At 39.2% G+C, this 19,068-nt stretch overlaps 1 protein-coding gene across 4 annotated transcripts in view; it reads right to left on the bottom strand.

Moving 5' to 3' along the window:
* The window catches only part of pard3aa (par-3 family cell polarity regulator alpha, a), a 557,061-nt gene that overhangs the window by 300,364 nt on the left and 237,629 nt on the right, over positions 1-19,068 (bottom strand). For all 4 annotated transcript variants that reach the window (XM_073864006.1, XM_073864007.1, XM_073864004.1 and 1 more), the window contains exons 4-5: positions 15,967-16,133; positions 12,814-12,930 (exon numbers count right to left, since the gene is read on the bottom strand). In XM_073864006.1, coding sequence (XP_073720107.1) covers positions 12,814-12,930; positions 15,967-16,133 — 284 coding nt within the window. The remainder of the gene's footprint in view (positions 1-12,813; positions 12,931-15,966; positions 16,134-19,068) is intronic.

Here is a 19,068-nt window from a genome sequence, read left to right as displayed (position 1 = left end):
GGGGGTTAGATTTCAGATTTTCAATTAGTTGTATCTCGACCAAGTCTTAACAAACCATACATAAATGGAAAGCTTATTTATTAAGCTTTCAGATGATGTGTAAATTTTATTTAAAAAAACTGTATAAACATTTAAAACTACATTAAAAAAGTCTAGAATTGTTATCCTGCACTTCGGCTTCTTATCAAATTTCCTGTCCAATCAAATGCTCTGCAGATGCTGAAGCACCCCGTCGACCACACAAAAACCTGCGCCTGATGTGCCTGAAATTAACACCTGTTAATACATTTACTAGTTCTTATATGGGAAATGGCACATAGTGCACTATGTAGGGGATAAGAAACAATTCAGACTGTGTATTGTCAATATGCTTTCCATTGAGGTGAATAAAGTGAGTGTTATCCGGTCCGGCTAGACAGCTAGGAGCGTATAATATACATTAATTATTTTAAGGTAACACTTTTTTCGCTAGTCCATTTTACTAATTATAAGTAACTTTGCATATACCAGTCTTTAGAGTATCAGTAGACTGTCTGCTTAATCCCACAGCAGACTTTGTCAATTTATTCCACTAACCTTAACCTCTTCCCTAACCCTACCCCTAATGTGGCATTAACACCAGATGCAAAAGAGGCAGCAAGCGCGAGTGATTTACATGTGAAGTCAATGCAAAAACGCGGTACGCGTGAATGCCTCAGTGCGAATGCCGCATAATGCGTGGATGATGCGTTCCGCACGAATTGAGCATTGCCGCTGGGGAAAAATCTTAACTTTTGTGGATATTCGTGCCGCTTTAACCAATCAGGAGCTTGGTCTATTGCTCTAGTAGTGACATGATTACAAGGAGCAAGCAGAGGCACAGAAGCACCTCCTACAATGCCAATTTCCACGTGAATGTCTGGAATGACAAAAAATTTACGTGCGGCTTTTAATGAAGCGAGTAAACTCAAAATGTGCAAGCGTCCAACTACGGGCAAATAGCGCTTTTTTGCCACCTCTACCGCAGCTGGTGTGAACGCCACATTACAGTTTACTTATATTCTAATGAAAGTAAGTTGACTTGACATAAACTGATTAAGTTCACTCAACTTGTGTTGCTCTGTCAGGATTTTGAGTACATATACAGAAGTGTGAAAACTCTAACAACTTTTAAAACTTTAGTGTTCGACATAATTGGCATTTGCAAGGCATTTATCATTATCATTCTTTGAGAAACAAGAACATCTAAGACTTGATTTTATCCATCAGAAATTTATTGGATGGGCGTACATACCAGAATAGACACAGGTTAAAGAGGTTAAAAATTGTCTTGATGCCCATCTCATAAAGTTAAACTCTCCTCAACTTTGTCACATTGCCAATTCATATTAAAAATGAATGCATTCTGGTCTTTTATTGTTGTCACGACCGGAACACGGGGAAGACGAGGAAAAAACCCAAATGCAGACTAAATAAAGAATACTTTAATACACAGAACCAAAACACCCACGAGGGGGTAAAACATACAATAACAGAACACAAAAACTAAACTAACTAACATCAACACTGGTAAACACTAACCTACATCAACTTACACATGAACAGGATAAACCACGAGCAACTTGAGGGAAACAGAGAATAATACCAACGCACGGAGGACAGGACAGAAGGATATTAAATAGGGAATTCTAAACAACAAACACCTGAAGCTAATCAAACATAAGGGAGCGGGAAACAATTCACGAACCCTGAGAGAAACGTGGACCGCGGAGGGGCATGTCACACAACTCTCTCAGGGCAGACACGTACTGTCACAACCTAATCCCTCAAACTCGGATAAGACAAGAAATGGAGAAACCAGGTTGTGACAATTGTAACAAATTGCTCTCACTGTACAGTAAATGCTCCTTCGCCAAAAAAGTGAACTTTGAAAAGTGTTTGTCTTGAAAATGATAGAAGAGATGAGTGTGGGCGAGAGACAGAGAAGGAGAGAGATTGTGAGAATAGACGACATCCTGCACTAGGGATGGACACACACGTTTTTACAAAAAAACTACAAAAGTGAAGCTATATCTTTACACTCTCACTTTCTCTCTCTCTGTTTTCCTCTATGTTGGCTTGCTTTGCAGTGAAGTAATGACTTTTAAGAAACCTCAAAATGGTTCCTTCTCATGTGCCAATGTGATAAGAGCAGTGTGTGTGGATTCACAACAGAGCTCAGTCCACTTCAAAGGAAGGAAAAGTTGACTGAATGCGTCTGGACTGAAAATAAATAATGCTTTGCTGTATTGCAGCAACAGAAAACATACACAATGCGAAACAGATATCTGTAAAAGCTCACGTCTCGATATTGTTTCCTCTGGCTGCCTATTCAGAGCCAAACAATTGTTCTGGGAGTTCAGACGGACCAAAGACCTTTCCAGGCTGTTTTGATCTATTAGAAATGTGAATGTCTGAGGGAAAGTTCCCACATGGTTTTGTCTGCTGGTCTGTTATGATGGAAGAAATTAATTTAAGGAAGGAGTCAGAATTAGGACACAAAAGAGTATTTAAACTACCTAAAAGGTAATTTAAAATCATGTAGATAATGTACATTCGCATGGCACAGAAGTATCCTGATGATATATCATTGACTTTTTCTAAATGTCTAAATGATCACTTGATAAAACATAAAATTATTGATCCAGGTAAACCATTGGCCAACTTCAATAACATTCAGCAGAAGCAGAAACAAAGCATATGTCACCCCCTTACTCCTGAACTAATACAAATCTTAAACAATACAAATATTTTCTGGTTCAGTTAAAATCCGTTGTGAGTTTTTAGCAGCATCTAGCCTTGAGATTGCGAATTTCAACCAAGCTCAATCTCAAAACGCAAAGAGAAGCTACGGTAGCTGCCACAGGACAAACATATCATCGTCTGAGAAAACGTAGGGGCAAAACAAACGCTGTACAACAGTTTGTCCATTTAGGGCTACTGTAGAAACATGACGGCGACTTCAATGTAAGGAGACCCATCGTGTATGTAGATTAAAACGTCTCATTCTAAGGTAATAAAACAGTTCATGTAGGGTCTTTATACACTACTGATAATATAGTTATGTACATTAAATTGCATTTCTGTCAAGAGATCCTCCTAAAAGTTGCACAGTGCACCTTTAAGTAAAGATCCTAAAGACACATTTGGCGCTTTTACATTGCATAGTACCCCATGGGTTGGGTCAGTTTACTTTTGGGGGCTTTTCCACTGGGTACAGTACGTAGTACCAAATACATTTTTTGTACCACCTCGATTAAGGTGTCAAGCGAGCTAAGGTGATACTAAAAGGTGATGTGAAACACTGTAGATCAGTGGTTCTCAAACTGGGGGGCCGCGAGATGGTACCAGGGGGGCCTCAATTTTATGACATTTTATAAAATTTTATTTATCATGAATTCTGTGTAATTAAACCTAAAAAAAAATAAGGCTACTAACCAACCGAACTACTTTGTATAACTTAAAGGCGGAGTCCACGATGTTTGAAAGCCAATGTTGATATTTGAAATCACCCAAACAAACACGCCCCTACCCCAATAGAATCTGGACCTTCTGTTGATAGACCCGCCCCACACATACGCAACCCGAACTTTGATTTGATTGGCTATAAGTGTGTTTTGGTAGTCGGCCCGTCTCCTTTTTCAAAGCGTTTTTCAAACATCGTGGACTCCGCCTTTAATATGTTTTGTTTAATTAAAATGTTAAATTTTAGAACAGTTTTTTGTCATAAATTTTCTTTGGGGGGGGCGCGAAGGAATGCACTGTACACAAGGGGGGCTGCACACGGCAATTTTTGGTGACACATCGGCGACACGCACATCTGCAGGTATGCAAGACGTTCGACTGACTCCACGGATGTTTGTACAGAAACTTTCATGCAAGACAGAGGTAGTGATAAACACAATGTGCAAACATGTATTCGTGGTGGTCAATTTTGATTTTGTGGCTGACTGACAAATAAATGAATGTATAGGAAACACTGCATTCCAACGATGCCCTCTCTGTTGCTCGCTCCAATCTTTTTTATGATGTCACAGCAGTAGGCAGCGCAAATATAACGACACGCCTATAATCCTTCCAAATCTGAAGTGGCACTAAACTCAATGGAAAAGCTAACCGAACCAAGATAAAGTTAGCAGACATAACCCGACCTGTGGGGTACTATGCAATGGAAAAGCGCCAATTGTGTCCTAAGGGCATCTGAAAAATTGTACTCTTCTGTCTGGTCCAAAGACAGTTAAAAAGGACATGGTTAAGCTTGTGTTTCAAAAGATGTTCCAATGTTGCCTACCAGCCTACCAACATTGTCCACTATATCACAAAAATTAGTAGTCTACATGGTCAACAAGGTGCTGAAAGCATTCTTTAGAAATGTTGGCTCATATTGATAGGATAGCATCTTGCAGTTGATGGAGATTTGTGGGATGCACATCCAGGGCATGAAGTCCACCACATCCCAAAGATGCTCTATTGGGTTGAGATCTGGTGACTGTGGGGGCCATTTTAGTACAGTGAACTCATTGTCATGTTCAAGAAACCAATTTGAAGCTTGGTGACATGGTGCATTATCCTGCTGGAAGTAGCCATCAGAGGATGGGTACATGGTGGTCATAAAGGAATAGACATGGTCTAAAACAATGCTCAGGTAGGCTGTGGCATTTAAACGATGCCCAATTGGCACTAAGGGGCCTAAGGTGTGCCAAGAAAACATCCCCTACACCATTGCATTAATGAGAAATTGAACAGGTGTTCCTAATAATCATTTAGGTGAGTGTATTTAAACAAGAAATAATGAAGCCTCACCCCTAAACGCAACATCACTGGGGTGAAAGCGGACTGTACAAAAACAGGTAGAAATTCATACGAATTAGCCACCTTGTGAAATAAGTGATGATTTGCCATTGTCTTGGTCATCCTCTATAGATAATCCAAAGAAGAATTGGTAGACTCCTGTCATATTGAAAATAAAAAATAGCTACAACCATAAACTTGATTTAGCTGGATATTCTAGCACAGCTGTCACTTTTCACAGATGGCAAAGCGAGAAAAGGTCAAGCTGTAAGTCACGAGTGGTGGCAGGTTAATGGAAAAGAACGGTTTCAGGCTGCTAAGTGATCTTTTGGGTAAAGCCTGGATGCCCTGTAAGCAAAGCCTTTCAGACAGGTATTAAATGGTGTCAGCTGTAGGCCTGAGACACTGAATCAAAGGGTTAAATGTCAAACTATATGTTTACCTCATCTCCCTAAACACGGCACTGGGTGGATGCATAATAGTTCACTCAGAGATGTTCGACTCTGACATCTGTAAGATCGACACGTACGGTGGTTCTTATGCTCAAGAGTGAACAAAGATGAAGAGGAAGGTGATGAGGTGTCATCTAAATGTTTGTGAAAGAGAGAGAGAGAGCCAGAAAAGAAATTAAAGGTAAATCAACAGGCGCTCCGCTTTCAGAACTGCTGAATGAAGCACAGGCTAATTTGTTAGCGGCAGGCCTTGTTTTGTGAGTCACCGAAGCGCTATGTAATGTATCTCCATGAAAAGGTGCACAAGAAATGTATTTTATTTGTTTACATGGATAAATGGAGGTCAAATGAGCGTGTGAAATGAGGGAAGAAGCCAGTGGGCAGGAGCGATGCAGATAGTTCATTATGGTCGACTGAGCTTAGCAGCCTCTCAGGTTGCATTGTCTGGGTTTCTTTGTGGAAGCTGCTCTCTGGTGAGCTGCCATTTGCACTGTGAATAATCACGGCGGGTGTGTGTGCACGTGTGTGTGTTGTATGATGGGAGAGGCCTTTCAAAGGAGCCAAGGGAAAGACGACTCCAACCTGTCCTTTTCACCGTTTTTCTTTCCGCTCCTTTTTTTGCATTTCTTGGATGAGGGTTCAAACAATGAGACCAGAGCATCACCTACAGGCCAGGTCTGTTGGTCGCTACAATGTGATAAGAATGTTGAAAGAATGAAACTAAAGAGTTGCTCTTGTCTACAGAATTTGGAGAGAGTAAGAAATGAATGAGGGGAAAAAGGGATTCATTTCTCCAAAAAAGAGGAACAAAAGCAAGACAGAGTGTGAGAAACCAGAATCTTCCAGCTACAAAACCGATTCACAGTTGCTCTGTCAGGAAGATGAAACACAGAGCCCTCTGTACTCTTTCACCGGGATGTGAGGTAAATCTATACCACAGACTCTCTCTGGTATTCCCTGCAATGAGGGAAAGGGGGTTTGCTGAAGGGTGGTTTGTTGTGTGGACATCAGATACAGGAATTAATTGGTTTCCGTAGACGTGGAATGAACAATGTCTCTCTCAATTTGAACAAAACCCAAAGCCTGAGTATAAAAGGCATGCAACCATTTGCGCTATAGGCCTTTTTGGTACCTCGAACCATGCAGTTTGTCAAGAACAATGCTATAACTTTTCTAAACAGTTGTTGATGGATTTTGTCTTTTGGGTTTTGGAGAAAACAGTGACAATTGGTATTGCTGCTGAAATTTCACATAGCTCCGCTGGCTCCTATCATATTAGACAATGAGAAATTAGGCCTACTGTACATGTAAGGCAAACAATGGAAGTTCATACTGAAGGTTTTGAAAAATAAACTATGACTTCATCTAGTCTTGTAAACTTAAAATTGTACCTCTTAAATATGAATTAGTCTAAAAAACAATGAACAGCAGGAATACAAAGTGCGTTTTTTAACTATGATTTCCTTTAGTAGAGCTCTGGCTGAGGCCACTTAAGTATTAAGTATGTAACAAGTATGCTATGAATATACTAATGCATGTCGTAAATCATACAAATCATAAATACTTAAATTTAGCAAGAAGGTGACTCATGAACCTGCTTCATTCTGCATTACCCGCAAGCCCACCTGCTTGCATTGTGCCCAGATGGATCATCTCTAATTCATCAGCGGGGAGAGGAACTTTTAAAAAATGGAAAAGGAAATGCCACAGTAACAATCCCTAATGAAAAGAGACATGAGCACCTCACTGTAAGGGCGTTCATCAGTCAGCTGGGATAAAGGGTGAGAGTTGCAATTAAAACACAACTGGAACTAACCAGAGACACATTTGAAGGGTTATGGGGTGATGTACATCATTACATACAGGGCAGAGCAAACCAAGCACTGATTTGTGATGCGCTGTGAAACAAGAAGACAGTGAACATGGGCAGCACATTTTTGCTGTATTGTTAGTCTGTATTGTTAGGAGTCTTCTGGGAGGAAAACTCAAGTGGATGAAACACTTGAAGACCACATAATGCACCTTTCTAAGTTCTACTACAGAGCTATAATCTATTTCACATAGATCCATTTCTCCACATCTATTGTCACACAGTTCATCACACTGTACATACACGTGACATGAAACAAAACAAAAATGTAGGTTGCTTCACATGCCAGTCAAGTCAACAATCTGGATATGCGAGCCTATAAAAGGACAGAAAGAAGAACATGAAGATAGAAGGACGAAAGGAAAGAAAGTCGGACAGAAAGAGAGGAAGAATGACCAAAAGAAAGAAGTACCTTAAAAAGGACAGGAAGAAGAACATGAAAATAGAAGGACAAAGGAAAAAAGAAAGATAGTAGGACAGAAAGAGAGAAAGAAGGACAAAAAGAAAGAAAGACTGGAAAAAGGACAGGGAGAATACATGAGGATAGAAGGATGAAGGTAAGAAAAAAGAAAGATAGTCAGACAGAAAGAAAGGAAGAATGCCAAAATGAAAGAAAGACTGGAAGAAGGACAAGATGAACATGAAGATAGAAGAAAGCAAGAAAGAAAGTCGGATAGAAAGAGAAGAAGAATGACAAAAAGAAAGAAAGACTGGAAGAAGGACAAGAAGATGAAAATGAAGATAGAAGAAAGCAAGAAAGAAATGCGGATAGAAAGAGAGGAAGAATGACAAAAAGAAAGAAAGACTGGAAGAAGGACAGGAAGTAGAACATAAAGATAGAAGAAAGAAAGAAAGAAAGAAAGAAAGAAAGAAAGAAAGAAAGAAAGAAAGAAAGAAAGAAAGAAAGAAAGAAAGAAAGAAAGAAAGAAAGAAAGTCGGACAGAAAGACAAGAAGAATGACAAAAAGAAAGAAAGACTGGAAGAAGGACAAGAAGATGAACATGAAGATAGAAGAAAGCAAGAAAAAAAGTCGGATAGAAAGAGAGGAAGAATGACAAAAAGAAAGAAAGACTGGAAGAAGGACAAGAAGATGAACATGAAGATAGAAGAAAGCAAGAAAGAAAGTCGGATAGAAAGAGAGGAAGAATGACAAAAAGAAAGAAAGACTGGAAGAAGGACAAGAAGATGAACATGAAGATAGAAGAAAGCAAGAAAAAAAGTCGGACAGAAAGAGAAGAAGAATGACAAAATGAAAGAAAGACTGGAAGAAGGACAAGAAGATGAACATGAAGACAGAAGAAAGAAAGAAAGAAAGAAAGAAAGTCGGACAGAAAGGCTGCGTCCGAAACCGCATACTGTATAGTAGGTACTGAATTAGATGAAGTACCTACTTACTTGGCGTTAAAACAGTAGGTACTGTATAGTATTAAACCTGGTAGTATGAATGAAATTCGGACGTACTACATCCGCCATGTTGTTACATCACGTGACATACGTCGTCATCACGTTGTGTCATTTCAGCGCGAAAACAGCCGCGTGCCTCTTCTTCTTCATTGGATAACTCCTCGTCCGGGGCATCATGGGATAGTGAAGCGTCCATCGTATGCACACTGCAAAATCTAACCGGAAGTAGTAGGTCATCCGGGTACTTTTCGCATACTGTTTTTCGAATACTATGTATTCGGACATACTACTCGCCTCGCCTACTGCTTTTCGCGTACTATATAGTATGTAGTAGGCGGTTTCGGACGCAGCAAAAGAGAAGAAGAATGACAAAAAGAAAGAAAGACTGGAAGAAGGACAAGAAGATGAACATGAAGATAGAAGAAAGCAAGAAAAAAGTCGGATAGAAAGAGAGGAAGAATGACAAAAAGAAAGAAAGACTGGAAGAAGGACAAGAAGATGAACATGAAGATAGAAGAAAGCAAGAAAAAAAGTCGGACAGAAAGAGAAGAAGAATGACAAAATGAAAGAAAGACTGGAAGAAGGACAAGAAGATGAACATGAAGATAGAAGAAAGCAAGAAAAAAAGTCGAATAGAAAGAGAGGAAGAATGACAAAAAGAAAGACTGGAAGAAGGACAAGAAGATGAACATGAAGATAGAAGAAAGCAAGAAAAAAAGTCGGACAGAAAGAGAAGAAGAATGACAAAATGAAAGAAAGACTGGAAGAAGGACAAGAAGATGAACATGAGGATAGAAGAAAGCAAGAAAGAAAGTTGGATAGAAAGAGAGGAAGAATGACAAAAAGAAAGAAAGACTGGAAGAAGGACAAGAAGATGAACATGAGGATAGAAGAAAGCAAGAAAGAAAGTCGGATAGAAAGAGAGGAAGAATGACAAAAAGAAAGAAAGACTGGAAGAAGGACAAGAAGATGAACATGAGGATAGAAGAAAGCAAGAAAGAAAGTCGGATAGAAAGAGAGGAAGAATGACAAAAAGAAAGAAGTACCGGAAGAAGGACAGGAAGTAGAACATAAAGATAGAAGAAAGAAAGAAAGAAAGAAAGAAAGTCGGACAGAAAGAGAAGAAGAATGACAAAAAGAAAGAAAGACTGGAAGAAGGACAAGAAGATGAACATGAAGATAGAAGAAAGCAGGAAAGAAAGTCAGATAGAAAGAGAGGAAGAATGACAAAAAGACAGAAAGACTGGAAGAAGGACAAGAAGATGAACATGAAGATAGAAGAAAGCAAGAAAGAAAGTCGGATAGAAAGAGAGGAAGAATGACAAAAAGAAAGAAGTACCGGAAGAAGGACAGGAAGAAGAACATAAAGATAGAAGAAAGAAAGAAAGAAAGAAAGAAAGAAAGAAAGAAAGAAAGAAAGACATGACGAAAGAAATAAAGAAAGAATGACATGACGAAAACAGAAAGAAAGAAAGAAAGAAAGAAAGAAAGAAAGAAAGAAAGAAAGAAAAAAAGAAAGAGAGAAAGAAAGAAAGAAAGAAAGAAAGAAAGAAAGAAAGAAAGAAAGAAGGAAAGAAAGAAAGAAGGAAAGAAAGAAAGACAAAATGACATGAAGTAGGACAGAAAAAAAGAAAGAAAAACATGACGAAGGACAGACAGAAAGAAAGAAAAACATGACGAAGGACAGAAAGAAAGAAAGAAAGAAAGAAAGAAAGAAAGAAAGAAAGAAAGAAAGAAAGAAAGAAAGAAAGAAAGAAAGAAAGAAAGAAAGAAAGAAAGAAAGACATGACGAAGGACAGACAGAAAGAAAGAAAGAAAGACATGACGAAGGACAGAAAGAAAGAAAGAAGGACAGAATGACATGATGAAGGACAGAAAGAAAGAAAAAAAAACAAAGAAAGAAAGAAAATAGAAAGAAAGAAAGAAAGAAAGAAAGAAAGAAAGAAAGAAAGAAATGCGACTACTGAAAAGTCAAACTAAGTCAAGTTGTTTAAACTGCACACTTTGGATGGCTGATATGGTTAATAAAGAGAAAATAGGCAAGTTTAATTAAGTAACTTGCTCAAGGTCTATAAAAAAGCCACAACATTATGCAAATTGAATGGAAACTCTATCGAACAGAGAGTTGTTGTGAAGAAGAAAGGCGAGTAAACAATTAGAGCCAATCCAAGTGAAGGGGAAATGGAAGATTAAATGGATATTTAAGACGGCAATAAAGACTTAATTGCTTAGAACTTTGGGATAAGCCGGTGGGAACAACTATAACACAATGAGAAAGTCTAACTAAATGTGAAGTATGTAACTTGGACATACTTCTGTGTATCTAGTAAACAACACACAATATGGTTCGAAAATGTTTAGTAGGAAAATCTAGTTATTCACAAGCTGCATTTGAAGGCACTGAATCAAACTGCTTTGACTAGATTCATTTTAAGGACTGGAAGAGTGATTCAATTGAGAATGAATAAATCACTAGTTCAAGATTCTAACCAGCCTGAAGACTACATCAGACACGGAATTCATGAAACTCATGAAAGCTGCCTTTCACCTCAAATAACCACTTCATGCTAAAGAGCAAAAGAAGAGAAAAAAAGGAAGAAAGTGGGCAAATGAAAACAAAAGGACAAAGGTTCTATAAATCTACATTTAGATGTATGCATTTAGCAGATGCTTTTATCCGAAGTGACTTCCTGTGAATTCAAATGATACTTTTTTCAATATGTGTATACCTTAGGATTGAACCCATGACCTTTAAGCGCTGTCAAGTTCAACATAAAGCTCCACCAAGCGAGCTACAGGAACACCCAGCTTAAACAATAAAGAAAGCGAGCATACGGGGTGGGCAGCAGACTTCAGGGCTCAGGCTAAGCTGTAATAGAGTGAAGCTCAAATGAATGAGTCTGTCAAGTCGAGCCCAAGCCTTGACTGACTGATTCTTTCAACCCGCCACCAGCCCAATATCCAACCCATAGGCCCTTCCATGCAAGACGACCTCCCTAATGATGATGCACGACTCCTGGTGCCATGGGCCCTTGGGGTAAGGGGGATGGGATTCTCTTCAAGCGAAGTGAAGCTACTGGGGAATGAGAAACCACCAGCACCTGAATAGCAAACGGCCAGCCAAACCTTTGTCAAACTCATTTCAGTGGAGCAAAGGTGTAAAGAGTGAAAAGGGTTCTGGTGGTTGACGAAAATCGATTGTGAAAATTAAAGCAACACCAAAGAGTTTTTTTACCTTAAAATAACGTTTCCAAAAAAGTTTCAGTGGTTCATCAACACAAAACAGGGTGAATGGCACTTTCACATTCGCTTTGCAGCCCTCTATCAGCCAAAACCGCACTAAAGAAGTTTCCAACCGTCGGGTAGTGGTCCTGTAGTTCGAGTGAAAACTACAAAAACTTGCTTTACGGCAGACCTACAAACCAATCAGAGCCAGCTAGGCTGCAGTATTTACGACAGTGCTAATGAACAATTACGCTTCTAACCTGTAGGGGGAGCAAAGAGCCAGAGTTCTTTAGTGTTGCTTTAATAAGTCGATTCCCCACAGCATGGTGGGAACCTCAAACATCTCAATCCTCTTCTTGCTTTTCGCTTTAATATTTTGACCTCGCTGCAAGAGACATCCGAAACACCTCACACACACTTTCAAACACTTTATCAGATGCATTGATAAAACAATTTTCAAACAAAGTTTAACAACCCCAACTATGGAGACTATGGCCATTGTTTGTAGGGTTAGATCAGTGGTGGGCATTCCTGGTCCTAGAGGGCCACTGTCCTGCAGAGTTTATCAAACACACCTTCATGTCATTTCCAAGCAATCCTAAAAACCTTAATTAGATTTCTCCGGTGTTTGATTAGGGTTGAAGCTAAACTCTGCAGGGCTAAGGCCCTCCAGGACCAGGAATGCCCACCCCTGGATTAGATGATGTTTTTTTACTTGACCCCCCTTACCCAAATTTTTGCTAACTACTTTCAACTTAAATACAAAAAATAACAGCAAAAGTCTTTTTGCAAGTTTTCCAAGATTAAAGTTAGCTTCAACAAATCCATAGGCCCCAGAGGCAGTGGTGCACTTGACATGTACCCACGACCTTTGGCACTGCCAACGCATTGCGCAGAACAAGTGTCGGTGAGACCTTACTGGCTCCCATTTGTCATTTTACAATTCAGACGGGGTGCCCATGAGTGACCCCTTTGGGGATGTTATGCACATTTTTGAGGAGGGCATACTGATGCCGACTATTACCTGACAGTCTATCTGTCACAGTACAGTACCTGTTCTTGTCGCTCAAGCCATTGGTCCACCATCGGATGGTTAGCACTGAGAGAGGAGCGGGCATTATCCCTCTGAAATTGGGAAGGAAGGCTGCGGTAACCATCAAGACCCTTGCCCTGAGAAACAAAATGCAAACAATGAAAGAGAACAGTTTACATCTGCTATCACCATCTGTCTCAGAGATAGATACAGCATGTCTCACTCACAAGGGGTGGGCAAATGTACACCTAGCTATTATTTGGTTTTTGATTTCCTGCAATATGGTGAGTTTATCCATGATTGCATTTTGAGTTACGATGCTTGCAAAGTTATAAAGTAGCTCATTGTTTTTTCTCTTTTTCTTATTCTTGGCCAAAAGTACTTTACCATTAACTAAACACAATTATAACTGAAAGATCTTTAAGGATTGTATAGATCTTTTTTATCTCTAAAACTTCCATGAAAGAAAGCCTAGACTCACTGTGTTTTTGCAAAAGATATTACGATTGGCATACAAGCGAGGCTTATCTTGGACCTACGCCCCAAAATGATATCATCCAGGCCACCTTAATTTAGTGGACAGACTAATTTCTTACTTATGAAAAGCTCCATTACAAGCTACTAATTTACAATGTTTCTAAAGTTACACCGTATGTTTTCACAAAGGTGAAATAAAATGCCCTTAAGCTACAGAGCCCAAATCAAATCTCAATTTGAGAAGTTTTTAGAGCAAACCTAAAACAGGTTCTCCTGTCACACAGGGGGTCGTAGCCTAGATAGCCCACAGAGCAAAGTTGCTCCTGGCTACAGACCTCGTCCAAGGAATGGGGGATAAAGTTTCTGTTTATAGCACAAGCATTATGAAAACAGACATAAAAGTGATCTCATACAGCATTAGAAGACAACGTCGTTTTAATGTTTCTGTAGTATGGTAAAATAATTCCAGCATCAAGAAGGAGCATTGAATAGGAGGCAAAAGTAGTCAAAGGCATATGAGCTGGAAAAAAACTGTATGTTTGGTTTTATAAATTAGGAATTTATGTGGTATATGTTGTAATGGTTGCATTGGCCAAGCTCACCAAACCCTCCAAGTGCAACAGGAGGTTTATGTGTTGCTAAAAGTTCAAAGTGAGATACTGAGATGGATGATGCACTCCATATGAGGAAATATCCATGAAGCACAAACAATGTTTTGGAGAAATGTGGAACAGGTTTGTTAATGTGCTGGCCAATGTAGGGGAACCAACCTTGAAAGCTATGCTTCGCTTTCAGTTCAGTAATGTGACAGCGTTTTGGAGAATGATTTTAGAGATAAAGTTAGAAGTGACCAAACACATCAACGTTTTTTCTATTTAAGACGAGTAGTTATACGAGCAAGTTTGGTGGTACAAAATAAAACGTAGCGCTTTTCTAAGCAGATTTAAAAGAGGAACTATATTGTATGGTGTAATAGCACTTTTGGGAGTACTTCGACTCGCCTGAAAAGTCCGCTCCCCTTCTCCCTCTCATAATGGGAGAGGGAGGGTGTTACTGCGCCGAGTCGAAGTACTCCCAAAAGTGCTATTACGCCATAAAATGTAGCTTCTCTTTTAAATCCGCTTAGAAAAGCGCTACGTTTTACTTTGTACCACCAAACTTGCTCGTATAACTACTCGTCTTAAATAGGAAAAACGTTGATGACATTGATGTGTTTGGTCACTTCTAACTTTATCTCTAAATGGTACCATTGAATGAATGGGGCTAAGCTAAATGGTATCGAAGCGTCGCAGCGCGCTCCAGCGCTTACGTGCACGCACACAGATGATAGATGGATGTATCAACAATTCTTAGTTAAGGTAATAACATATTTTAATATTGAAAATGAGTAGACTATTCCTTTAATACAATATCTCTTAACACTGGTCTCCCCCTACCCCCCAACAAAAAACAGCTTTTCTCCAAATGTCTATCAAAATGAACTAGTGTAACCGAAATATACCCACAGTTCCATATATTCCCACTTAATTATAAACAAACATCTTTATGTTTGTATTGTTAATAAGCTCATTTATATTCATTCCATTTTTTTAAGTCACCTGACAGTATCAACCAAAAACACACACTCGACACCTCAAGCTTTTGTCACTTCACTCCGACACCAACAATAAAGAATGAACTGATCTGGTGCAGAACGAAAGGTAAAATAACAGCTTAATTCTGCCAAAATGAGAGTGCGGTGTCTGGATTATAGAGGAACCGACAAGCCAAGTGCTTTTAAACAGGATTACCAGTGAACGCTTTGAGATGCACTAATCTCATCGCGGGTTGCAGTGTCACATTCTAAACACTCCATCTTCCTTTGCCCCTCCTTTTCTCCTCTGTTTTAATTTGGAATATTGCTGTTTCCAAAGCACTGAAGGCTTGTCATCACTGGAAAAGAGCATCCATTTTGTGAAGATAACTGGCCTCTTTTTCATTGGCTGCCCCAGGGAGAAAAACAGAGAATGTGCCTCACTTTGATTCATTTAAAGCCAAAGGCACTGACCATCGAAATGAAGCCCAAAACATGGGAATGGTACGAACAAAGAGGCAGACCCCATTCCTCTTACTGAGTCCATAACCAAGAAGTTCCAGGTCGACGACAGATGGTGGTGAGAGCCGTCAAGTGCATCTGAAGAATGATTTGGGTGAAAGGGAGCAGGCCAAGACATTTCTTACAAATTGCACTAAAACTATCCCAATGGAGGAAGATGGTCTTTTTTGTGCTTGATACACCTAAAATTGCATGACCTAAAATTGCCCAATTTCGATACTTCTAGTGAAATTTGGCCCTTAGGTTAAAACAACTGAAACAGAATAATAATTGGGCTTGTTGAAAGCCCGTTGATGTGGGTTACTCCAGACAAGCAGTCAGCACAAGTTTGGTTCCTGGTTTGTTGATATTACTGTACTATCAAGCTAACTAGCTCAACCAGAAGTATTTTTTCGACTAAACCAGAGGTCCACTACTAGATCTCTTGACAAAAGAACCCTACAAACTGTCAGGTCATAACTTAATGTTATGACCTGACAGCACGCACACTTCATCCTCATCCATCATCTTGAAGGCCAATTTTGAGGTCAGTCAAATCGAAATGGTCTAACCAGGTCTTTTTTTCAGCAATTGAAAAGTTAGTTAAGTGGAGTAAACTCACCTTTCGTTCTAAGCTATTGGTTCCGCTCGAAGCATTGCCTTTCATAAACCCCGCAGTGGTGGACCATCGTGAAGGGTTTTTGCGAGAAGGTTCTTCGGGCGGTAACTGGACTTCAGGCAGGCCGGGCATGGACGGATCACTGCTGCGTCGTACACGCAAGGGCATATCTGAAACAGAAAGACATAAATATATCTTCACTATGTATATCAAGTCTTCAATCACACTAAATGTTCACAGATAGCACACAAATCAGATTGCATTAGTTTCCATTCAAACAAAATGGCCCGATCAAGTGTAAGACGGACACCGAAGTACATTTCTGACTGACACAAAGCCAGTTCCTCTGAGCATTGCAAATAAAGGTGGTGGGCCTGTTCTGTGACACGCACACACCACACACACTTTTGAAACAACTGGGACGAGACACAGGTCTCCATGTGCTGCTGAGCTGTAATAGGTTTGAACTGTAGGGCAGGAGGGGGGATTAGTCAGATACCGGTTCACACTTCCAGTCTGAGACAGATCAGATCGGTGGACTGGACTGGCATCTCAAGTCTCCATGCACTGATATAGTGCACTGTACTACTTTCTTTAGCTTTTAATATGTTTGGAAACACTTCCTATATACATAAACTAACATTAACTTACATTTTAAATGTATGCAAGCACACAAAGTGACATACAGTGCATTCCAGAGTATCCATTTTTACAGTATGTATGTTCTCTGTGAGCTTTGAACCCACAACCTTTGTGATGGCCCATTGGTTAACTGACTATTTAATGCTTAACACCTGCAAAAACTCTGATTAGTTTAAAGTTCTCAGCTATTTGGTTACTGGATTTATGACTTGTTATGAGTGTACACGGTACATTCGTAATTATGCAAATGTCCCGGCAGCCACCTGCCATCCTTCAAAAACGTCTTTGCACAGCATATGCCCATACTGCAGCTACCATCTGATACTATGTGCATGCATATGCAACTCACATGAAGTCCCTCCTGCACAGAAATACCAGAATGTTCAAGTCAGGCACATTCCAAAACCTTCCCCAAAAGGCTCCACGGGAGGTCATAGGGCCTTAGTAATGTTATTCTTTAATTATGACCAGAATTCAATAATGATTTTAATGCACCTCCTCTTGTTCATGGTCAGTTCATATTTGGCTCAGGTCTCCAATGACGGGGCCCCTCGATGTGACCGTAACTTTATAATGCGAACCCATGTCACAGATTACATTCAGTAATTTGCTAGTGAGACCCATGCAGCTCAGCTTAAACACAAAGACATGGTCCTGAAAATAGGAAATGACATGCATGCATTGCTTTGACTTATAATATAAATTAAATTAGATTAGATTTCACATTACTAACGTCAAATGTGCAATAACAAGAACTGACAGGCAGATTGCACATAATAGGTCCAGGATCTATTTTGTTTAGAAGAACTCTTTATTTGCAGGTGATGCAACTGATTTGAACTGAATTTTGGGTAGTTTGCATCAGAAGATGTGAAAGCCAAAAGGTGTTTCTGGAATCCATTACAGACTGGGTCAAGAGACACTGGGAAACACTCCAATCATTGACAGAAATTTCAAATCATGTCCAGGAACTTTCCAACAAACCTCATAAATCATTTTCTGTAGTGTATTTTTGCATATGTTTTCAGTTTAGAACGCTTAATTTGACCAAATATGGAATTCAGAAATCAGGTTTCTTTGAATGTATTATGAGAACAGGTGGCTGTTCATCTGATGGTTATGTTAATTCCCTTGTTTTATTTAGTTAACAATCTAATCACATTTGTTGAAGTGGATCAACCCATATGTTCATCTCCAACATGTGGCATTACTGTAGTCATACTAATTCTCACAATGTGGGCAAATAATTTCTTCTTTTTCACCCAGATGTAAAAAATTCTCTCAAAATTTAATCACGCTCATGCTATCCCCTCCAATAATTTTATATCAAAATGTTATTTTACTATAAACATAGATCCGATATCATGTTATGCTCTTATGGGGCTCAAAATGGCAACGCTCCAAAAAGCAAATACATCGATTAAAGTAATCCAAATGACTCCAGTGGGATAATAATTGTGCAAGGATACATTTCTGAGAGAAAACTATTAAATTACGTTCAACTGAAGAAAGGTCATATACATCTTGGATAGCATAAGGGCGAGTAAATTATGTTAGAATTGTCATATTTGGGTAATTTGATTATGATTTCCACCTACTTAGGGGTGTGTTTCCCAAAAGCACCGTTAGCCAACTACTGTTGTAAGTTTCGTCGTTACTGACAAAGTTCAACGATCTGAGCTGCGTTTCCCAAAATCATTGTTAACCAACTACAACTACTGTCATAAGTTTCGTCGTTACTGACAAAGTTCAATGATCTGGGGTGCGTTTCCCAAAATCATTGTTAACCAACTACAACTACTGTTTTAAGTTTCGTCGTTACTGACAAAGTTCAACGATTTGGTGTTTCCTGAAACCATAGTTCAAACGAACATTCGCAAGCTGCATCGCAAACTTGTGTGGTTTGAACGACAGCTCTACATGTGTTACAAATTTTATTTTTTGTCTTTAAGTTTGTAAACAGAATTAAAGCGTTGTATTTTATAAACTGCGCATGTGCGCAGTCCTACGAGCTTTAAGACCCTGGGGAATCCCTGGGAGGAGTGAAGTAAAAGGGAACTTGCACATGAATTAAAAATCTTGAAATTAAACAACAAAGAACCAAATCACGATTACAAAATCACGATAACGTCTTCCGATGCAATGTACGTTATTTACAGCAATAATCTGACATTAAATCGATTTAAACATATTAATTAGTACTTCACCTCCCACGTGAAATCATCAACTATGTTGTCAAACCAACATGGTTCAAACGACGAATGTGCAACAAAGTTACTATGTTTTTGGGAAACAGTTTCTCTAACTACACATCGTACTATGGTGGTTTAGCAGTGAGTTGCGTAATTTTTCGGGAAACGCACCCCAGTATGTTTACATCCGATGAAAAATATATTTGAGATTTCAGCCTAGAAGTTTATTCAAAACATTATCCTTATAAAACAAGTGACGGTTTAATTCTCC

The sequence above is a fragment of the Misgurnus anguillicaudatus genome, chromosome 25, assembly GCF_027580225.2.
Source record: "Misgurnus anguillicaudatus chromosome 25, ASM2758022v2, whole genome shotgun sequence".
NCBI classification, from domain to species: Eukaryota; Metazoa; Chordata; class Actinopteri; order Cypriniformes; family Cobitidae; genus Misgurnus; species Misgurnus anguillicaudatus.
This window is presented reverse-complemented; position numbering and strand designations above follow the sequence as displayed.